General features: G+C 45.4%; 1 protein-coding gene across 1 annotated transcript in view; it reads left to right on the top strand.

Annotated features, from left to right (window-relative positions):
* The first annotated feature begins 757 nt into the window (after window positions 1-757).
* The window catches only part of LOC139406200 (myc box-dependent-interacting protein 1-like), a 34,871-nt gene continuing 14,453 nt past the window's right edge, over window positions 758-21,175 (top strand). Inside the window, exons 1-11 of the mRNA XM_071148706.1 lie at window positions 758-844; window positions 3,316-3,396; window positions 5,615-5,669; window positions 5,942-6,036; window positions 11,458-11,553; window positions 12,527-12,640; window positions 12,918-13,010; window positions 13,755-13,840; window positions 15,411-15,486; window positions 15,778-15,833; window positions 18,485-18,566. Of these exons, the coding sequence (XP_071004807.1) occupies window positions 758-844; window positions 3,316-3,396; window positions 5,615-5,669; window positions 5,942-6,036; window positions 11,458-11,553; window positions 12,527-12,640; window positions 12,918-13,010; window positions 13,755-13,840; window positions 15,411-15,486; window positions 15,778-15,833; window positions 18,485-18,566 (921 nt within the window). The remainder of the gene's footprint in view (window positions 845-3,315; window positions 3,397-5,614; window positions 5,670-5,941; window positions 6,037-11,457; window positions 11,554-12,526; window positions 12,641-12,917; window positions 13,011-13,754; window positions 13,841-15,410; window positions 15,487-15,777; window positions 15,834-18,484; window positions 18,567-21,175) is intronic.

The following is a 21,175-nucleotide window of genomic DNA, read 5'->3' as shown; positions in this document are numbered from 1 at the left end:
CTAACCTCGGCCTTTGTCTTTAGCTAGCCCATCCTTTTCCTCTGGTTGTTTCCATACTGTACTTCTTCACACAGTTAGTAGACCTACCGTCAAGTCTTTAGTCGAAACAGGACCTTTTACAGTCAAGTCTTTAGTCCAGACAGGACTTTTTACAGTCAAGTCTTTAGTCCAGACAGGACTTTTTAAAGTCAAGTCTTTAGTCCAGACAGGACTTTTTAAAGTCAAGTCTATAGTCCAGACAGGACTTTTTAAAGTCAAGTCTTTAGTCCAGACAGGACTTTTTAAAGTCAAGTCTGTAGTCCAAACAGGACTTTTTAAAGTCAAGTCTTTAGTCCAAACAGGACTTTTTTAGTCGACAGGACTTTTTTAGTCGACAGGACTTTCCGTTTTATTTGGTGAGCTGACCAAAGCAATGTCGCCCCCAAGTGCGTAAAGGGGAAATAACAGTAGACCTAAGGAAATAGTGGGATGTGCAGTGGGCTCGTCAGCTTTTATCTTTAAGAGGAAACCCCGATACAATGGTTATTATCATCCACCGACTGACGTAACGGAAGGCTACACTAACGGAAGCTGGAGACCCGTCGCTTGGTCTATTCGGTGCCCACAGACACCCGTTACGAAACGTTGTGACGGTGCTTCAGCCTAGAATAACGAGCGGTTACTATTTGTTTTTGTCGACGTTGATGTCTCTTCTTCTTTATCCGTAGGAGTTGTTATTTTTTATTATATTGAATCGAGAGTTTATCGGGAAGACAAAATGGCTGAGATGGGTATGGGGAAGGGGGTTACTGCGGGGAAACTCGCTAGTAACGTGCAGAAGAAATTAACACGGGCCCAAGAGAAGGTAAGAAACATAATACGGTTTAATTTGTTGTTATTTACCGTTTGTTTTTGGGTTATTTTGATTATGATATCTGGTTCCATCCCGCTATGACACTTCACCGGAGAGAGGACTCAGTGACACATCTTGACCGTCAACCTTTATAAAAACACACTATCGTCGACAGGATGCAGTAGATTTAGTTGTTGTTGTGAGATTATTGAAATAATACACAGACACGTAAACATAGATGACATCACACCTGCCCAGACCCACGTGTTCCCACAGCTTCCACGTCTCGTGCTTGTAAGACTCTATGCCAAATTACCTCAAATTGTGCTCTTCAGATTCTCTCTGTAGCCCATGTGTTTTTTTTAATAATATTTAAAAAGTAATGTATTTGATTCATCCACTGTCTTAACGATGGAGGATCAGTTGATTCATCCACTGTCTTAACGATGGAGGATCAGTTGATTCATCCACTGTCTTAACGATGAAGGATCAGTTGATTCATCCACTGTCTTAACGATGCAGGGTCATTTGATTTCCGGTTTTTAGGCAAACGTTTTTTCAAAATGATTGGCTAGAAAAGTACAGTCCAATCCATTGGTTAAGTCACTGCATCCTCATACTAAACAGAATGTTGTTCAATCCATCCGTTATTTGCTTATACATATCCTTTTACAGTAGGCCTATAGGCCACATGCTGGTGTGTGTACCAAATTGAACAATGTAAATAATTGTATTACTAGAATAGCTAAAGCAATTGGATGTTCTGCAAATTAAAATAAATCTCTATCTGGCATGCTATAATGCAGTGTCTATTTAATTACAATATCCACTACAGTCCATGTAGCATCCATAACCTAATAGCAGTTTTCGGTTAGATTTGATATAGTTCAACGTTAATATAGCTGTAATTCAAATGCTATATGACCTGATGGTGTTAGTGGTTCTGTATCCCTATTGGACAGTAGGAGATGGGAGGGAATGTCTGGTTGGGAGGTGGGGGTGGATGGGAGGTGGGGGGGATGGGAGGGAATGACTGGATGGGAGGTGGGGGGGGGGGTGGATGGGAGGTGAGGGATGGATAGACGAGATGTAATATCAATGGCCGATAGCACTGTACAGTATCACCCCCGTCGTCCCATCACTACGAACATTCAGCCCATGAATATTATACAGTATAACATGGATACTCTGTTGTATTCATCAGTAGATACAGTATAAAATGGATACTCTGCTGTATTCATCAGTAGATACAGTATAACATGGTCTCTCTGCTAAATTCATCAGTAGATACAGTATAAAATGGATACTCTGTTGTATTCATCAGTAGATACAGTATAAAATGGATACTCTGCTGTATTCATCAGTAGATACAGTATAACATGGTCTCTCTGCTGTATTCATCAGTAGATACAGTATAAAATGGATACTCTGCTGTATTCATCAGTAGATACAGTATAACATGGTCTCTCTGCTAAATTCATCAGTAGATACAGTATAAAATGGATACTCTGTTGTATTCATCAGTAGATACAGTATAAAATGGATACTCTGCTGTATTCATCAGTAGATACAGTATAACATGGTTCTGTTGTATTAATCAGTAGATACAGTATAACATGGATACTCTGTTGTAGTCATCAGTAGATACAGTATAACATGGTCTCTCTGCTAAATTCATCAGTAGATACAGTATAACATGGATACTCTGCTGTATTCATCAGTAGATACAGTATAACATGGTTCTGTTGTATTCATCAGTAGATACAGTATAACATGGATACTCTGCTGTATTCATCAGTACATACAGTATAATATGGTTACTCTGCTGTGTTCATCATCATTGTAATAGAAAGGGCCTCCCGGGTGGCGCAGTGGTTAAGGGCGCTGTACTGCAGCGCCAGCTGTGCCATCAGAGTCTGGGTTCGCGCCCAGGCTCTGTCGTAACCGGCCGCGCCCGGGAGTTCCGTGGGGCGACGCACAATTGGCCTAGCGTCGTTAGGGAGGGCTTGGTCGGTAGGGGTGTCCTTGTCTCATCGCGCACCAGCGACTCCTGTGGCGGGCTGGGCGCAGTGTACGCTAACCAAGGTCGCCAGGTGCACGGTGTTTCCTCCGACACATTGGCTGGCTTCCGGGTTGGATGCGCGCTGTGTTAAGAAGCAGTGCGGCTTGGTTGGGTTGTGTATCGGAGGACACATGACTTTCAACCTTTGTCTCTCCCGAGCCCGTACGGGAGTTGTAGCGATGAGACAAGATAGTAGCAACAATTGGATACCACGAAATTGGGAAAAAAAAACATTGTTATATAAGTGTATCCAGTGTGTCTCCTTCACTGTACATGAAGATTGTGATTGTCTTAGTGACACATGCTTCATACATGCTGTATGAAGGAGAGACAGTGTTTCCTCTGCTGTATCTACCACGGGCCAGGATGAAGATGAATGTTCAACGTCTTGTCTTGTTCAACGTCTTTAAATGTCTTCCAGGTTATGCAGAAACTGGGGAAAGCAGATGAGACCAGAGATGTTGCATTTGAGGAGGGAGTTATCAACTTCAACAAACAATACGTAAGAATCTTGTACGGACCGAACCATTTTACGTTTTAGTCATTTAGAAGATGCTGTTTTTTTTCCCAGAGCGACGTACTGGAGCGATTAGGGTTAAGTGCCTTGCTCATGGAGACATCGACACATCGCATCGCGTCAGCTCGATGTTTCAAACCAGTGATTTTTGTCAGTTACTGGCCCAATGCTTTTAAATTGAGAGGAAGGGGGATGAGAGGAAGGGGGGATGGGAGGAAGGGGGGATGGGAGGAAGGGATGGATGAGAGGAAGGGGGGATGAGAGGAAGGGGGGATGGGAGGAAGGGGGGATGGGAGGAAGGGATGGATGAGAGGAAGGGGGGATGAGAGGAAGGGATGGATGAGAGGAAGGGGGATGAGAGGAAGGGATGGATGAGAGGAAGGGATGGATGAGAGGAAGGGGGGATGAGAGGAAGGGATGGATGAGAGGAAGGGATGGATGAGAGGAAGGGATGGATGAGAGGAAGGGGGATGAGAGGAAGGGATGGATGAGAGGAAGGGGGGATGGGAGGAAGGGATGGATGAGAGGAAGGGATGGATGAGAGGAAGGGGGGATGAGAGGAAGGGGGATGAGAGGAAGGGATGGATGAGAGGAAGGGGGGATGGGAGGAAGGGATGGATGAGAGGAAGGGATGGATGAGAGGAAGGGGGGATGGGAGGAAGGGATGGATGAGAGGAAGGGGGGATAAGAGGAAGGGGGATGAGAGGAAGGGGGATGAGAGGAAGGGGGATGAGAGGAAGGGATGGATGAGAGGAAGGGGGGATGAGAGGAAGGGATGGATGAGAGGAAGGGGGATGAGAGGAAGGGATGGATGAGAGGAAGGGGGGATGAGAGGAAGGGATGGATGAGAGGAAGGGGGATGAGAGGAAGGGATGGATGAGAGGAAGGGGGGATGAGAGGAAGGGGGATGAGAGGAAGGGATGGATGAGAGGAATGGGGGATGAGAGGAAGGGATGGATGAGAGGAAGGGGGGATGAGAGGAAGGGGGATGAGAGGAAGGGGGATGAGAGGAAGGGGGATGAGAGGAAGGGATGGATGAGAGGAAGGGGGATGAGAGGAAGGGGGGATGAGAGGAAGAAGGGATGGATGAGAGGAAGGGGGATGGATGAGAGGAAGGGATGGATGAGAGGAAGGGGGGATGAGAGGAAGGGATGGATGAGAGGAAGGGATGGATGAGAGGAAGGGGGGATGAGAGGAAGGGGGATGAGAGGAAGGGATGGATGAGAGGAAGGGGGGATGGATGGAGAGGAAGGGGGATGAGAGGAAGGGATGGATGAGAAGGAAGGGGGGGGATGAGAGGAAGGGATGGATGAGAGGAAGAAGGGGGATGAGAGGAAGGGATGGATGAGAGGAAGGGGGGATGAGAGGAAGGGATGGATGAGAGGAAGGGGGATGAGAGGAAGGGATGGATGAGAGGAAGGGGGATGAGAGGAAGGGATGGATGAGAGGAAGGGGGATGAGAGGAAGGGATGGATGAGAGGAAGGGGGGATGTGAGGAAGGGATGGATGAGAGGAAGGGATGGATGAGAGGAAGGGGGGATGAGAGGAAGGGATGGATGAGAGGAAGGGATGGATGAGAGGAAGGGGGGATGAGAGGAAGGGATGGATGAGAGGAAGGGGGATGAGAGGAAGGGATGGATGAGAGGAAGGGATGGATGAGAGGAAGGGGGGTGAGAAGGAAGGGATGGATGAGAGGAAGGGGGGATGAGAGGAAGGGATGGATGAGAGGAAGGGGGATGAGAGGAAGGGATGGATGAGAGGAAGGGGGATGAGAGGAAGGGATGGATGAGAGGAAGGGGGATGAGAGGAAGGGATGGATGAGAGGAAGGGGGATGAGAGGAAGGGATGGATGAGAGGAAGGGGGGATGTGAGGAAGGGATGGATGAGAGGAAGGGATGGATGAGAGGAAGGGGGGATGGGAGGAAGGGATGGATGAGAGGAAGGGGGGATGAGAGGAAGGGATGGATGAGAGGAAGGGAGGACGCTGCAAAACAAAGTTGAATTTCTTTCTGTGATGTTTACATACCCATTAAGACTCCAGTCCTGGACTGAAACAACCGTTGACATATTGTCAAAAACCCAACCGATCCCCATACAGTAGCAGCTTCCATTCCTTCTCCGTCTCTAATTCAATCCACAGTCTTACCTTGTCTCACCCACCAGAGCTGTACCGTGTGTGACATCAGGTGTGTTCTGTTTTCAGACAGAGGGCTCCAAACTGCAGAAAGACCTGAGGGTCTACCTGGCGGCAGTACAAAGTAAGACCGTGATGTCTGCATACACCTTCAATAAGACTTCAGTCCTAAAACTGAAACAAGGAGGGACTACTTGGACTTGTTCAATAACAAACGCTACTTTCATTTGTCATTTCCAAAACCTATTAATTAAAGTGTTTTTCCTTTGTGGTCCTTAATTGACACAACCCAGATGCCGATAATCGGTGTAGAACTATGGTGTGTTCCTCACTACGATCACTGCACAGCACTGGTTCTTCACTGGCAAGTGTGTCTGTCTCTCTGTCTGTCGACAGCGATGCACGAATCCTCCAAGAACCTTAAGGAGTGTCTGTCTGACATGTACGAGCCGGAGTGGTACGGCAAAGAGGATGTGGACTCCATCGTCGAGGTCAGAGGTCACCTTTATTTATGCTACAAAAAGTCAGATTAACTTCCTTATGTTCCCTCTGTCCCTCTTCTCTCTCCTCTGTAAGTCCCTCCCTGTCTCTTCCTCTGTCACTCTCCTCTGTCAGACTCTCCTCTGTCAGTCTCTCCTCTGTCAGTCTCTCCCTGCCTCTTCCTCTGTCAGTCTCTCCTCTGTCAGACTCTCCTCTGTCAGTCTCCTCTGTCAGTCTCTCCTCTGTCAGTCTCTCCTCTGTCAGTCTCTCCTCTGTAAGTCCCTCCCTGTCACTTCCTCTGTCAGTCTCTTCTCTGTCAGACTCTCCTCTGTCAGTCTCTCCTCTGTCAGTCCCTCCCTGTCTCTCTCCTCTGTCAGTCTCTCCTCTGTAAATCCCTCCCCGTCTCTTCCTCTGTCAGTCTCTCATCTGTCAGTCTCCTTTGTCAGTCTCTCCTCTGCCAGTCTCTCCTCTGTCAGTCTCTCCTCTGTCAGACTCTCCTCTGTCAGTCTCCTCTGTCAGTCTCTCCTCTGTCAGTCTCTTCTCTGTCAGTCTCATCTGTCAGTCTCCTCTGTCAGTCTCTCCTCTGTCAGTCTCTCCTCTGTCAGTCCCTCCCTGTCTCTTCCTCTGTCACAGTTTCTCAGCCCTCAATCTTTCCTTCTCTCTCCTTGTCTCTCTCACTCTCCCCCTTGTCTCTTTCACTCTCTCGCTCCCTGTCTCTCTCCTTGTTTCTCTCACTCTCTCTCCTTGTCTCTCTCACTCTCCCCCCTGTCTCTTTCACTCTCTCGCTCCCTGTCTCTTTCTCTCTTTCTCCTTCTTTCTCCTTCTTTCTCCTTCTTTCTCCTTCTTTCTCCTTCTTTCTCCTTCTTTCTCCTTCAAAATAACAGTAGTCCCAATACCATCCGCAAAGGATAAAAGTTGACTTTTAATTCTGGTTAAATTCAATACCAACACCCTCCATTCTCTATGGACAGAGAACCTACCCTACCTACCCTGTCTCTCTTACTCTCTCTCGCTCACTCTCGCTCACACTCTCACTCTCTCTCTCCCTGTCTCTGTCACTCTCTCTCCCTGTTTTTCTACCTGTCTCTCTCACTCTCTCTCTCTCACTCACTGTCATTCTCACCATCACTTTCCCTTGTGTCAGAAGTAGGAGCTGTACTAGTGTGTTAGGACAGGTTGGTATTAGAGCATAGAGCTGTACTAGTGTGTTAGGACAGGTTGGTATTAGAGCATAGAGCTGTACTAGTGTGTTAGGACAGGTTGGTATTAGAGCATATAGCTGTACTAGTGTGTTAGGACAGGTTGGTATTAGAGCATAGAGCTGTACTAGTGTGTTAGGACAGGTTGGTATTAGAGCATAGAGCTGTACTAGTGTGTTAGGACAGGTTGGTATTAGAGCATAGAGCTGTACTAGTGTGTTAGGACAGGTTGGTATTAGAGCATAGAGCTGTACTAGTGTGTTAGGACAGGTTGGTATTAGAGCATATAGCTGTACTAGTGTGTTAGGACAGGTTGGTATTAGAGCATAGAGCTGTACTAGTGTGTTAGGACAGGTTGGTATTAGAGCATATAGCTGTACTAGTGTGTTAGGACAGGTTGGTATTAGAGCATAGAGCTGTACTAGTGTGTTAGGACAGGTTGGTATTAGAGCATAGAGCTGTACTAGTGTGTTAGGACAGGTTGGTATTAGAGTATAGAGCTGTACTAGTGTGTTAGGACAGGTTGGTATTAGAGCATAGAGCTGTACTAGTGTGTTAGGACAGGTTGGTATTAGAGCATATAGCTGTACTAGTGTGTTAGGACAGGTTGGTATTAGAGCATAGAGCTGTACTAGTGTGTTAGGACAGGTTGGTATTAGAGTATAGAGCTGTACTAGTGTGTTAGGACAGGTTGGTATTAGAGCATAGAGCTGTACTAGTGTGTTAGGACAGGTTGGTATTAGAGCATAGAGCTGTACTAGCGTGTTAGGACAGGTTGATCTAGCAGACCGACACATTCCTTTTTAACTGTATTAAAGTTACATTCTGGTAATGGAAAAAAAACATAACGGCAGTCCTGCTAATTGAAATGACCATTTAAGACTGCAGCTCTAAGTCCTCGACTTTCTCTAGACCATTTAACAGACTGCAGCTTTAATTCCTCGACTCTCTCTAGAGCATTTAACAGACTGCAGCTCTAAGACCTCAACATCCACCATCCTGACCCACCACCCTGACCCACCATCCTGATCCACCATCCTGACCCACCATCCTGATCCACCATCCTGACCCACCATCCTGATCCACCATCCTGATCCACAACCCTGATCCACCACCCTGACCCACCATCCTGATCCACAACCCTGATCCACCACCCTGACCCACCATCCTGATCCACCACCCTGATCCACCACCCTGACCCACCATCCTGATCCACCACCTCGACCCACCATCCTGATCCACCATCCTGATCCACCACCTTGACCCACCATCCTGATCCACCACCTTGACCCACCATCCTGATCCACCATCCTGATCCACCATCCTGACCCACCATCCTGATCCACCATCCTGATCCACCATCCTGACCCACCATCCTGATCCACCACCCTGACCCACCTCAATGGTTGAATGAGCCTACCCTCTTCTCTTTCATCAGTTCCCTGTTCATCTTTTCTCTCCTCTCTCATAATTTCCTTGTTCATCCCCTCTCTCTCCTCTCTCATCAGTTTCCTCTCTCTCCTCTCTCATCAGTTTCCTCTCTCTCATCTCTCTCATCAGTTCCCTGTTCATCTCCTCTCTCTCCCATTTCTCTCCTCTCTCTCTCCCCTCTCTCTCCTCTCTCTCTCCTCTCTCTCTCTCCTCTCATCAGTTCCCTGTTCATCTCCTCTCTCTCCTCTCTCTCTCCTCTCCCTCTACTCTCTCATCAGTTTCCTGTTCATCTCCTCTCTCTCTCCTCTCTCTCCTCTCTCTCTCCTCTCCCTTTCCTCTCTCATCAGTTCCCTGTTCATCTCCTCTCTCTCCTCTCTCTCTCCTCTCCCTCTACTCTCTCATCAGTTCCCTGTTCATCTCCTCTCTCTCCTCTCTCTCTCCTCTCTCTCCTCTCTCTCTCCTCTCCCTCTACTCTCTCATCAGTTCCCTGTTCATTGTGTTCTTCTCAATACCTACCTATACTTTTGCTATTCTCATTATCCGTGCTCGTTCATTCATTAATGCCTTATTTGTGCCTTCATTTGTCTCTTCATTTTCTCCACGTTCTTCTCTCTCTAGTGTAAATAGAGGCTTAGAGAAGTTGGGAAACAACGTTGAGGTAATACATTTGTGTTTTACACACTCAGTGGAGTCACAGACTCAGGACTGTATGTCGTTTCATATTTAGCAGGGTATTTTGAGCCTAGGGACAGGGTATGTTGAGCCTGGGGACAGGGTATGTTGAGCCTAGGGACAGCAGGGTATGTTGAGCCTAGGGACAGCAGGGTATGTTGAGCCTAGGGACAGCAGGGTATGTTGAGCCTAGGGACAGGGTATGTTGAGCCTAGGGACAGGGTATGTTGAGCCTAGGGACAGCAGGGTATTTTGAGCCTAGGGACAGCAGGGTATGTTGAGCCTAGGGACAGGGTAAATTGAGCCACCTTGCGGTGAGATGTTCCACATCTACACATTTCTGTACTGAATTAAATATCACCACACCTTTGAAAAGTGCAGTTTGAGTTTGAGTGCATGATAAATTGCTGAAATACTATTACAGATAAAATATATGGGTTATGGTGTAACCCTTTGACTCAGCCAACCCTTTGACTCAGCTAACCCTTTGACTCAGCCAACCCTTTGACTCAGCTAACCCTTTGACTCAACTAACCCTTTGACTCAGCTAACCCTTTGACTCAGCTAACCCTTTGACTCAACTAACCCTTTGACTCAGCTAACCCTTTGACTCAGATAACCATTTGACTCAGCTAACCCTTTGACTCAACTTACCATTTGACTCAGCTAACCCTTTGACTCAGCTAACCCTTTGACTCAGCTAACCCTTTGGCTCAGCTAACCCTTTGACTCAACTTACCCTTTGACTCAACTAACCCTTTGACTCAACTTACCCTTTGACTCAACTAACCCTTTGACTCAACTAACCCTTTGACTCAGCTAACCCTTTGAATCAGCTAACCCTTTGACTCAGCTAACCCTTTGGCTCAGCTAACCCTTTGACTCAACTTACCCTTTGACTCAACTTACCCTTTGACTCAACTTACCCTTTGACTCAACTAACCCTTTCTCAGCTAACCCTTTGACTCAACTTACCCTTTGACTCAGCTAACCCTTTGACTCAACTTACCCTTTAAATCAACTAACCCTTTGACTCAGCTAACCCTTTGACTCAACTAACTCTTTGACTCAGCTAACCCTTTGACTCAGCTAACCCTTTGACTCAGCCAACCCTTTAACTCAACTAACCCTTTGACTCAACTTACCCTTTGACTCAACTAACCCTTTGACTCAGCTAACCCTTTGACTCAGCTAACCCTTTGACTCAACTTACCATTTGACTCAGCTAACCCTTTGACTCAGCTAACCCTTTGACTCAGCTAACCCTTTTGCTCAGCTAACCCTTTGACTCAACTTACCCTTTGACTCAACTAACCCTTTGACTCAACTTACCATTTGACTCAGCTAACCCTTTGACTCAACTTACCCTTTGACTCATCTAACCCTTTGACTCAGCTAACCCTTTGACTCAACTAACCCTTTGACTCAGCTAACCCTTTGACTCAGCTAACCCTTTGACTCAGCTAACCCTTTGACTCAGCTAACCCTTTGACTCAACTTACCATTTGACTCAGCTAACCCTTTGACTCAACTTACCCTTTGACTCAGCTAACCCTTTGACTCAGCTAACCCTTTGACTCAACTTACCCTTTGACTCAACTAACCCTTTGACTCAGCTAACCCTTTGACTCAACTAACCCTTTGACTCAGCTAACCCTTTGACTCAACTTACCCTTTGGCTCAGCTAACCCTTTGGCTCAGCTAAACCTTTGGCTCAGCTAAACCTTTGACTCAGCTAACCCTTTGACTCAACTAACCCTTTGGCTCAGCTAAACCTTTGACTCAACTAACCCTTTGGCTCAGCTAAACCTTTGACTCAGCCAACCCCACTACCATATACTGTTTACGTTATAGCAAGTGTTGTCATGTGTCTGCTCTATATACAGGTAAATAAATTGTGTATGTGTTTGTGTGTGTGTGTGTGTGTGTGTGTGTGCGCGCGCGTGTGTGTGTCTGTGTATGTGTCTGTGTGTGTGTGTGTGTGTGTGTGTGTGTGTGTGTGTGTGTGTGTGTGTGTGTGTGTGTGTGTATGTGTGTATGTGTGTGTGTGTGTGTGTGTGTGTGTGTGTGTGTGTGTGTGTGTGTGTGTGTAATTTAATGGTGACTTCCTTGTTTCTGATCCGGTTGCAGGACACTGACGTTCTGTGGACAGACTTCCATCAGAAGCTTGTGGATAATGCTTTGATATCCATGGACACATACCTGGGGCAGTTCCCTGATATTAAGGTAGGGTCATACTTGGGGAAGTTCCCTGATATTAAGGTAGGATCATACCTGGGGCAGTTCCCTGATATTAAGGTAGGATCATACCTGGGGCAGTTCCCTGATATTAAGGTAGGATCATACCTGGGGCAGTTCCCTGATAATAAGGTAGGATCATACCTGGGGCAGTTCCCTGAATACCTGGGGCAGTTCCCTGATAATAAGGTAGGATCATACCTGGGGCAGTTCCCTGAATACCTGGGGCAGTTCCCTGATATTAAGGTAGGATCATACCTGGGGCAGTTCCCTGACATTAAGGTAGGATCATACCTGGGGCAGTTCCCTGACATTAAGGTAGGATCATACCAGGGGCAGTTCCCAGACATTAAGGTAGGATCATACCTGGGGCAGTTCCCTGGTATTAAGGTAGGATCATACCTGGGGCAGTTCCCTGATATTAAGGTAGGATCATACCTGGGGCAGTTCCCTGATATTAAGGTAGGATCATACCCGGGCCAGTTCCCTGAATACCTGGGGCAGTTCCTTGATATTAAGGTAGGATCATACCTGGGGCAGTTCCCTGATATTAAGGTAGGATCATACCTGGTGCAGTTCCCTGATATTAAGGTAGGATCATACCTGAGGCAGTTCCCTGATATTAAGGTAGGATCATACCCGGGCCAGTTCCCTGAATACCTGGGGCAGTTCCCTGATATTAAGGTAGGATCATACCCGGGCCAGTTCCCTGATATTAAGTTAGGATCATACCTGGGGCAGGTCCCTGAATACCTGGGGCAGTTCCCTGATATTAAGGTAGGATCATACCTGGGGAAGTTCCCTGGTATTAAGGTAGGATTGTCATCGTCGTACTCTCTTCCTAATGATTAGCTTTGATTCATACATACTGCCTACCAACCTGTTCTCATCAGGTGTGTGTTAGTCTTTCTCCCCCTCCCCCTCCTTCTCTGGACAATAAAGTCATCTTCTTCTTCTTCAGTCTCGTATTGCAAAGCGTGACAGGAAGCTTGTGGACTACGACAGCGCCAGACACAACCACCTTTCGACCAATAAGGGGAAGAAAGGAAAGGATGGGGGCATCAAGATCACCAAGGTAACAGGACCTCTCCATCAATGGATATGTGGCCCTTTTAATAACATCAATCTGTTGTCTCTGTTTGCCAGTAATTTACTCAGAACTAAATATATCTGTTTAAAATGACTCTCTCTCTCGCTCTTATCTCTCTCTCTCTCTCTCTCTCTCTGTCTCTCTCTATTTCTCTCTCTCCCTCTCCACCCCTCCCTCTCTCTCTCTCTCGCTCACTCTTTCTCCTCTCTCTTTCTCCTCTCTCTTTCTCCTCTCTGTCTTCCCTCTCTCTTCCAATCTCCAGCCAGTGTCTCTGTTGGAGAGGGCCACTCCAGTTTGGGCTCAGGGCATCCTGTCAGCCCACAACATTGCTCAGAGTAACCTCTCTAGGAACCAGGTGGGTCCATCACCCTTGCCAACCACCCTGTCGACTAGTGCTTTCATGGGGATTTCAGAATGTAGTCTAGTATATAATCTGCCTGCAATAGTTTTAGACGTTTAGAAAGAGCCTCTATTTTCCACAGCTTCTTTCCCGAACACAAAACCTTTGTCTTCACGCCAGGGAGTTCTGGTTTTCAAAATCAAATGAAAGATTCACTGAAAAACACAGAGTGTGAATAAAACGTACAAATTATTGAGCATACAGTAGTTGGCTATTAGTTGGCCAGTAGTTGGTTGTTCACCTTCCTAATATTGAGTTGAACTCCCCCTTTTGCCCTCAGAACAGCCACAATTCGTCAGGGCATGGACTCTACAAGGTGTCGAAAGCGTTCCACAGGGATGCTGGCCCATGTCGACTCCAATGCTTCCCACAGTTGTGTCAAGTTGGCTGGATGTCCTTTGGGTGGTGGACCATTCTTGATACACACAGGAAACTGTTGAGCGTGAAGAACCCAGCAGCGTTGCAGTTCTTGGCACAAACTGGTGCCACTCACACACTGTCCACTCAGTGTGTAGTGTATTGGAACAGGAAGAGCAGGTGTTCATAATGTTTTATCCTCTCAGTGTGTAGTGTATTGGAATGGAAAGTGATGAAAATAATTATCAGTGCCTTGTGACAGATATTGTGTGTGTGTGTGTGTGTGCGTGTGCGTGTGCGTGTGCGTGTGTGTGTGTGTGTGTGCGTGTGCGTGTGTGTCAGGCGGAGGATGAGTTGGAGAGAGCTCAGAAGGTGTTTGAGGAGATTAATGAAGATCTTCAGGAGGAACTGCCCTCACTATGGAACAGGTACGTTTGGAATGGAACAGGTACGTCTGGAATGGAACAGGTACATCTGGAATGGAACAGGTAGATCTGGAATGGAACAGGTACATCTGGAATGGAACAGGTAGATCTGGAATGGAACAGGTACATCTGGAATGGAACAGGTACATCTGGAATGGAACAGGTACATCTGGAATGGAACAGGTACATCTGGAATGGAACAGGTATGTCTGGAATGGAACAGGTAGATCTCACTATGGAACAGGTACGTCTGGAATGGAACAGGTACATCTCACTATGGAACAGGTACGTTTGGAATGGAACAGGTACGTCTGGAATGGAACAGGTACATCTCACTATGGAACAGGTACGTTTGGAATGGAACAGGTACGTCTGGAATGGAACAGGTACATCTGGAATGGAACAGGTAGATCTGGAATGGAACAGGTACATCTGGAATGGAACAGGTAGATCTGGAATGGAACAGGTACATCTGGAATGGAACAGGTACATCTGGAATGGAACAGGTATGTCTGGAATGGAACAGGTACATCTCACTATGGAACAGGTACATCTCACTATGGAACAGGTACATCTGGAATGGAACAGGTACATCTGGAATGGAACAGGTATGTCTGGAATGGAACAGGTACATTTCACTATGGAACAGGTACATCTCACTATGGAACAGGTACGTCTGGAATGGAACAGGTACATCTCACTATGGAACAGGTACGTCTGGAATGGAACAGGTACATCTCACTATGGAACAGGTACATCTGGAATGGAACAGGTACGTCTGGAATGGAACAGGTACATCTCACTATGGAACAGGTACGTCTGGAATGGAACAGGTACATCTCACTATGGAACAGGTACATCTCACTATGGAACAGGTACGTCTGGAATGGAACAGGTACATCTCACTATGGAACAGGTACATCTGGAATGGAACAGGTACATCTCACTATGGAACAGGTACATCTGGAATGGAACAGGTACATCTGGAATGGAACAGGTACATCTGGAATGGAACAGGTGCATCTGGAATGGAACAGGTACATCTGGAATGGAACAGGTACATCTGGAATGGAACAGGTACATCTGGAATGGAACAGGTACATCTGGAATGGAACAGGTGCATCTGGAATGGAACAGGTACATCTGGAATGGAACAGGTACATCTGGAATGCAACAGGTACGTCTGGAATGGAACAGGTACATCTGGAATGCAACAGGTACATCTGGAATGGAACAGGTACATCTGGAATGGAACAGGTACATCTGGAATGCAACAGGTACGTCTGGAATGGAACAGGTACATCTCACTATGGAACAGGTACATCTGGAATGGAACAGGTACATCTGTAATGGAACAGGTACATCTGGAATGGAACAGGTACATCTGGAATGGAACAGGTACATCTGGAATGGAAGAAAAAAGAAAATATATGTATTTGTTGCGTTCTATATTATAGACAATACTAACTATACACTAAGACATTTCAATAAGGTTTATAATAATTATTTGTAAAATCTCTCTCCCCCTTTCATCTCTTTTCTCCATCTCCATACCCTCTCTCTGTCTCCATAGTCGTGTTGGCTTCTACGTTAGCACCTTCCAGAGTATGGCTGGCTTCGAGGAGAAGTTCCACAAGGAGATGGGGAAGGTGAGTCTGTTGTCCATCCCAAGGAGATTTGGGAAGGTGAGTCTGTTGTCCATCCCAAGTTGATTTGGGAAGGAGATTCTGTTGTCCATCCCAAGTTGATTTGGGAAGGGGAGTCTGTTGTCCATCCCAAGGAGATGGGGAAGGTGAGTCTGTTGTCCATCCCAAGTCAGTGGTGATTTTCCATGCTTATCCTCTGAATGATGACTTACATGTTGGATATTGAAGATTTGATACCCCACCTCTCTCTCTCTCTCTCTCTCTCCCTCTCTCTGTTATACACACCTTGTGCAGCTGGACCAGAATCTGTACGATGTTCTTGTCAAACTGGAGAGGCAGGACATGTGTGGGTGAGTTTGTGTTATTGTATTTATACTGCTAATAAATATGATGTGTTTCCTCTTGTAATTTAATTCTAATCAGATAATTGTTTGGTGTTTTATTTTTAACGTAAGACCTTGAAAAAGACACATTCCTGACTTATTGGCGTGATAACAGATGGCTTGTTTGTAAGAATAAAACTTTAAAAACTTTTACTATTTCTTGTGATGGAACTTAAATATAGTTATTTATTGTGTGTGTGCGTGTGTGTGTGTGTGTGTGTGTGTGTGTGTGTGTGTGTGTGTGTGTGTGTGTGTGTGTGTGTGCGTGTGTGTGTGTGTGTGCCTTCTGAAAGTAATCAAACCTCTTGACCTATTCCACATGTTGTTGTGTCTCTAGAGACGAGCAGGTAGAGCAGGAGCGGAAGAGCTCCTAGAGCAGGAGCGGTAGAGCTCCTAGAGCAGGAGCGGTAGAGATACTCTGAATGATCGGCTATGAAAAGCCAACTGACATTTACTCCTGAGGTGCTGACCTGTTGCACCCTCGACAACTACTGTGATTATTATTATATGACCCTGCTGGTCATTTATGAACATTTGAACATCTTGGCCATGTTCTGTTATAATCTCCACCCGGCACAGCCAGGAGAGGACTGGAAACCCCACATAGCCTGGTTCCTCTCTAGGTTTCTTCCGAGGTTTTGGCCTTTCTAGGGAGTTGCTTCTACACCTGCATTGCTTGCTGTTTGGGGTTTTCGGCTGGGTGTCTGTACAGCACTTTGAGATATCAGCTGATGTAAGAAGGGCTATATAAATACATTTGATTTGATTTGTTGCAAACTTTGCAGTTACTAGTCCAACACTCTATCCACTAGGCTACCTGCCACCCAGTCAATTGTGGAACAAAGATGTGTTATGCCCTTGATCAGTGGTAGTGGATCAGGCTATTTGAGGAACCAAAGGTCAATTGTGGCATTTGATCAAATGTGTGGGGTGGAGAGGAGTGGGGTTTGGTTGGGCAATGTTGAAACAGTTTTGGTGTTGGAGGGTAGGGTTTTCGTTAGGGTGTTCTGTTGAAACAGTTTTGGTGTTGGAGGGTAGGGTTTTGATTAGGGTGTTCTGTTGAAACAGGTTTGGTGTTGGGGGGGTAGGGTTTTGGTTAGGGTGTTCTGTTGAAACAGTTGTGGTGTTGTAGGGTAGGGTTTTGGTTAGGGTGTTCCTGTTGAAACAGTTTTGGTGTTGGAGGGTAGGGTTTTGGTTAGGTTGTTCCTCTTGAAACAGTTTTGAATGAGGAGTCTTTTATTTGGAGTCTGGGTTCAAATCCAGCATTGTAATCAAACTGGTTGGGGGTATTTTAAGGCCTCTCAGATCATTCTGAGGAATCAACAAGCACTCTGGACTTCACAGTGCCTTGAAAGTTACAGTTTTATTTTTCAATCACTTTTGGTGTAATTTTCAAAACTTTTAGTCAATTGACTGAGTACAACAAACAGATTCACCAAGTCTCTTGTTCATCTGCTTTTCAAAACGCAATATTCACTTTTTGTACAAATTTCTTGTCATGTCAACAATACAATTAACTATGGCTTAATCAAACTGCTCAAAACGGATAACGATATTGTCACGGTTTTCTGTATTGGAAAGAGAGTCGGGCCAAAATGCGGCGTGTAGATTGCGATCCATGTTTATTTAAACTGAAGCAACACAAATCTAAATACAAACACTACAAAACAATAAACGTAATGAAAACCGAAACAGCCTAATACTGGTGCACATAAACACAGCACAAGGACATCAGGACACTAAGGACAATCACCCACGAAACACCCAAAGAATATGGCTGCCTAAATATGGTTCCCAATCAGAGACAACGATAAACACCTGCCTCTGATTGAGAACCACTTCAGACAGCCATAGACTTCACTAGAACACCCCACTAAGCTACAAACCCAACACACCACCTACAAAAACCCATGCCACACCCTGGCCTGACCAAATAAATAAAGATAAACACAAAATACTTCGACCAGGGCGTGACAGATATAGTTAGTGTCTAGTTAACCTATATAGTTTGATAACTGCTGAACACTGTAAATATGTTACCTCACAAATGTATCTGTTTGGCATACATTTTAGTATGGAGGTGGAGGTAAATACTACATCAGAATGTCCCCTGGGCCAGAATGTTCCCTGGGGCAGAATTTCACCTGGGGCAGAATGTCACCTGGGGCAGAATGTCCCCTGGGGCAGAATGTTCCCTGGGCAGAATGTTCCCTGGGGCAGAATGTCACCTTGGGTAGAATGTCCCCTGGGGCAGAATGTCACCTGGGGTATAATGTTCCCTGGGGCAGAATGTTCCCTGGGGTAGAATGTCACCTGGGGTAGAATGTCCCCTGGGGTAGAATGTCACCTGGGGTAGAATGTCACCTGGGGTAGAATTTCCCCTGGGGTAGAATGTCACCTGGGGCAGAATGTCACCTGGGGCAGAATGTTCCCTGGGGCAGAATGTTCCCTGAACTGTTCCACAATAACCCTACTTCTGATGATCTGTCCTACATATATACTATATGAAGATATTTCTCAACATGCTCACAACTTGCCATTGGATACAAATGATACAAATGTCAAATTATAGACATTCCTCTCTCTCTCTCTCTCCTTTCCTTCTCCTCTGTCTCTAGTGAGCTCCCCAGAGGAGCAAGTCCAGCCAATCACACTCTGAGTCCAGCCGTACCGCCTCCCATCCCTAAGTCCCCCTCCAAGGTATTGTAGCACACACACACACACACACACAACCACATATACAAAACACACACACGGCCCTCTGGAAATTGTTTCTGCAAGTCTTTGGGAAAGTTTTTCAAGGCAGGCACAGATAGACGTTCACGCGGGCCCGGATACAAAAATCCACAGAACAACAGACAACAGATCAGGGGCGGACTGGACTACAGTGTCCCCACCCCTACAGTGTCCCCACCCCTACAGTGTCCCCACCCCTACAGTGTCCCCACCCCTACAGTCCATGGGAACAAACCTTCTCTATCACAATCAACTTTTTTTTCTTTTTTTACCTTTATATAACTAGGCAAGTCAGTTAAGAACAAATTCTTATTTTCAATGACGGGTTAACTGCCTTGTTCAGGAGGCAGAACGACAGATTTGTACCTTGTCAGCTCGGGGGTTTGAACTTGCAACCTTCCGGTTACTAGTCCAACGCTCTAACCACTAGGCTACCCTGCCGCCCCAACTTGAGTGTTGTAATGTCGTTATTTAATTATGAGGAAGTGCTTGTCAACAGGACACTGTTGATCATTTCAAAGAATGCATGACTTTATGTTCGGTGATGCGGGCCTTGAGTTAGTTAGTTTTCCCCCGCATTGCTGAGCCCGCACTTTAGTGAATAAACATGTGATGAAACACAGGTGGTTTATGAGGGTTTTCTAAAAAAATGTCAGGTGATGGAATATTTCTGTGTAATTTAGGTGTTTAAGACAATTGATGCACTGGTGCAATTGATGCACATCTGATTTTGGACCCGTGTGAGATCGTGTGGTTCTCCCATATGGCAAACGAGGAAGGGTCTTTGAAAACATGTTTTTATTTGGAATCCGACGTCAATATGTTTATTTACAATGTTCTTAACTGCTGGACAGCGAGGTGTAAAGGTAGAAGGGAAAACACACGAATGTTTTGTCGTGGAAAGTACCACCAGGGACTCAAAAGTCAAACTTATATTAATCATTCATTATTATCAGCAAGCTGGAAAGGTGCCAACAAACGTAATGCACCATAGTACACGTTAGTTCTCTTATATACTGCTGACACAGTTCCTGTGTATTCGTATGATTTACATTATTCGTTATTCATCATTAATTCATCAGTAACGTTTGGTTCCTGCATGTGACTGACCGAGGCTTCTTCTCTCCAAGCTGAGACCTTGAAAACTGAGATACCCCTTTTGGTTCTCAAAGCAATGTTCTGGGCGTACTGCCAAATTGCTTATACTGATAGTGAGGACTTCTCCCAGGCACGATCAATCAGTCACTTGCATGAACCCAGTTGAATTGGTTATTAGAAAAGCACAAATAACATTTCCCTCTTATCACTCTGTGATAATTGTCGTTACATTTTAAGGTTTAGATTATAGGTTCTATCAAAAGGAGGTTCTGTACTTCTATTAGAATAAGTGAATTCAACACATACAGTGACCTTTTCCACATTTTGTTACATTACATCCTTATTCTTAAATTGTTTTTTCCCCCTCATGAATCTACATACAGTACTCCATAATGACAAAGCAAATACTGTTTTTAGGATTTTTTTTGTAATTGTATATAAAAAAACAACTGAAATATCACATTTACATAAGTACTAGACCCTTTACTCAGTACTTTGTTGAAGCGCCTTTGGCAGCGATTACAGCCTCCAGTCTTCGTGGGTATTTTTTTATTTTTTTTATTTCGCCTTTATTTAACCAGGTAGGCCAGTTGAGAACACCTTTATTTAACCAGGTAGGCCAGTTGAGAACACCTTTATTTAACCAGGTAGGCTAGTTGAGAACACCTTTATTTAACCAGGTAGGCTAGTTGAGAACACCTTTATTTAACCAGGTAGGCTAGTTGAGAACACCTTTATTTAACCAGGTAGGCTAGTTGAGAACACCTTTATTTAACCAGGTAGGCTAGTTGAGAACACCTTTATTTAACCAGGTAGGCTAGTTGAGAACACCTTTATTTAACCAGGTAGGCCAGTTGAGAACACCTTTATTTAACCAGGTAGGCTAGTTGAGAACACCTTTATTTAACCAGGTAGGCTAGTTGAGAACACCTTTATTTAACCAGGTAGGCTAGTTGAGAACACCTTTATTTAACCAGGTAGGCTAGTTGAGAACACCTTTATTTAACCAGGTAGGCTAGTTGAGAACACCTTTATTTAACCAGGTAGGCTAGTTGAGAACACCTTTATTTAACCAGGTAGGCCAGTTGAGAACACCTTTATTTAACCAGGTAGGCTAGTTGAGAACACCTTTATTTAACCAGGTAGGCTAGTTGAGAACACCTTTATTTAACCAGGTAGGCTAGTTGAGAACACCTTTATTTAACCAGGTAGGCTAGTTGAGAACACCTTTATTTAACCAGGTAGGCCAGTTGAGAACACCTTTATTTAACCAGGTAGGCTAGTTGAGAACACCTTTATTTAACCAGGTAGGCTAGTTGAGAACACCTTTATTTAACCAGGTAGGCCAGTTGAGAACACCTTTATTTAACCAGGTAGGCTAGTTGAGAACACCTTTATTTAACCAGGTAGGCTAGTTGAGAACACCTTTATTTAACCAGGTAGGCTAGTTGAGAACACCTTTATTTAACCAGGTA

This window comes from Oncorhynchus clarkii, chromosome 3, assembly GCF_045791955.1.
Source record: "Oncorhynchus clarkii lewisi isolate Uvic-CL-2024 chromosome 3, UVic_Ocla_1.0, whole genome shotgun sequence".
NCBI lineage: Eukaryota > Metazoa > Chordata > Actinopteri > Salmoniformes > Salmonidae > Oncorhynchus > Oncorhynchus clarkii.
The sequence above is the reverse complement of the archived record's forward strand: the minus strand, read 5'-3'. Positions and strand labels throughout refer to the sequence as shown.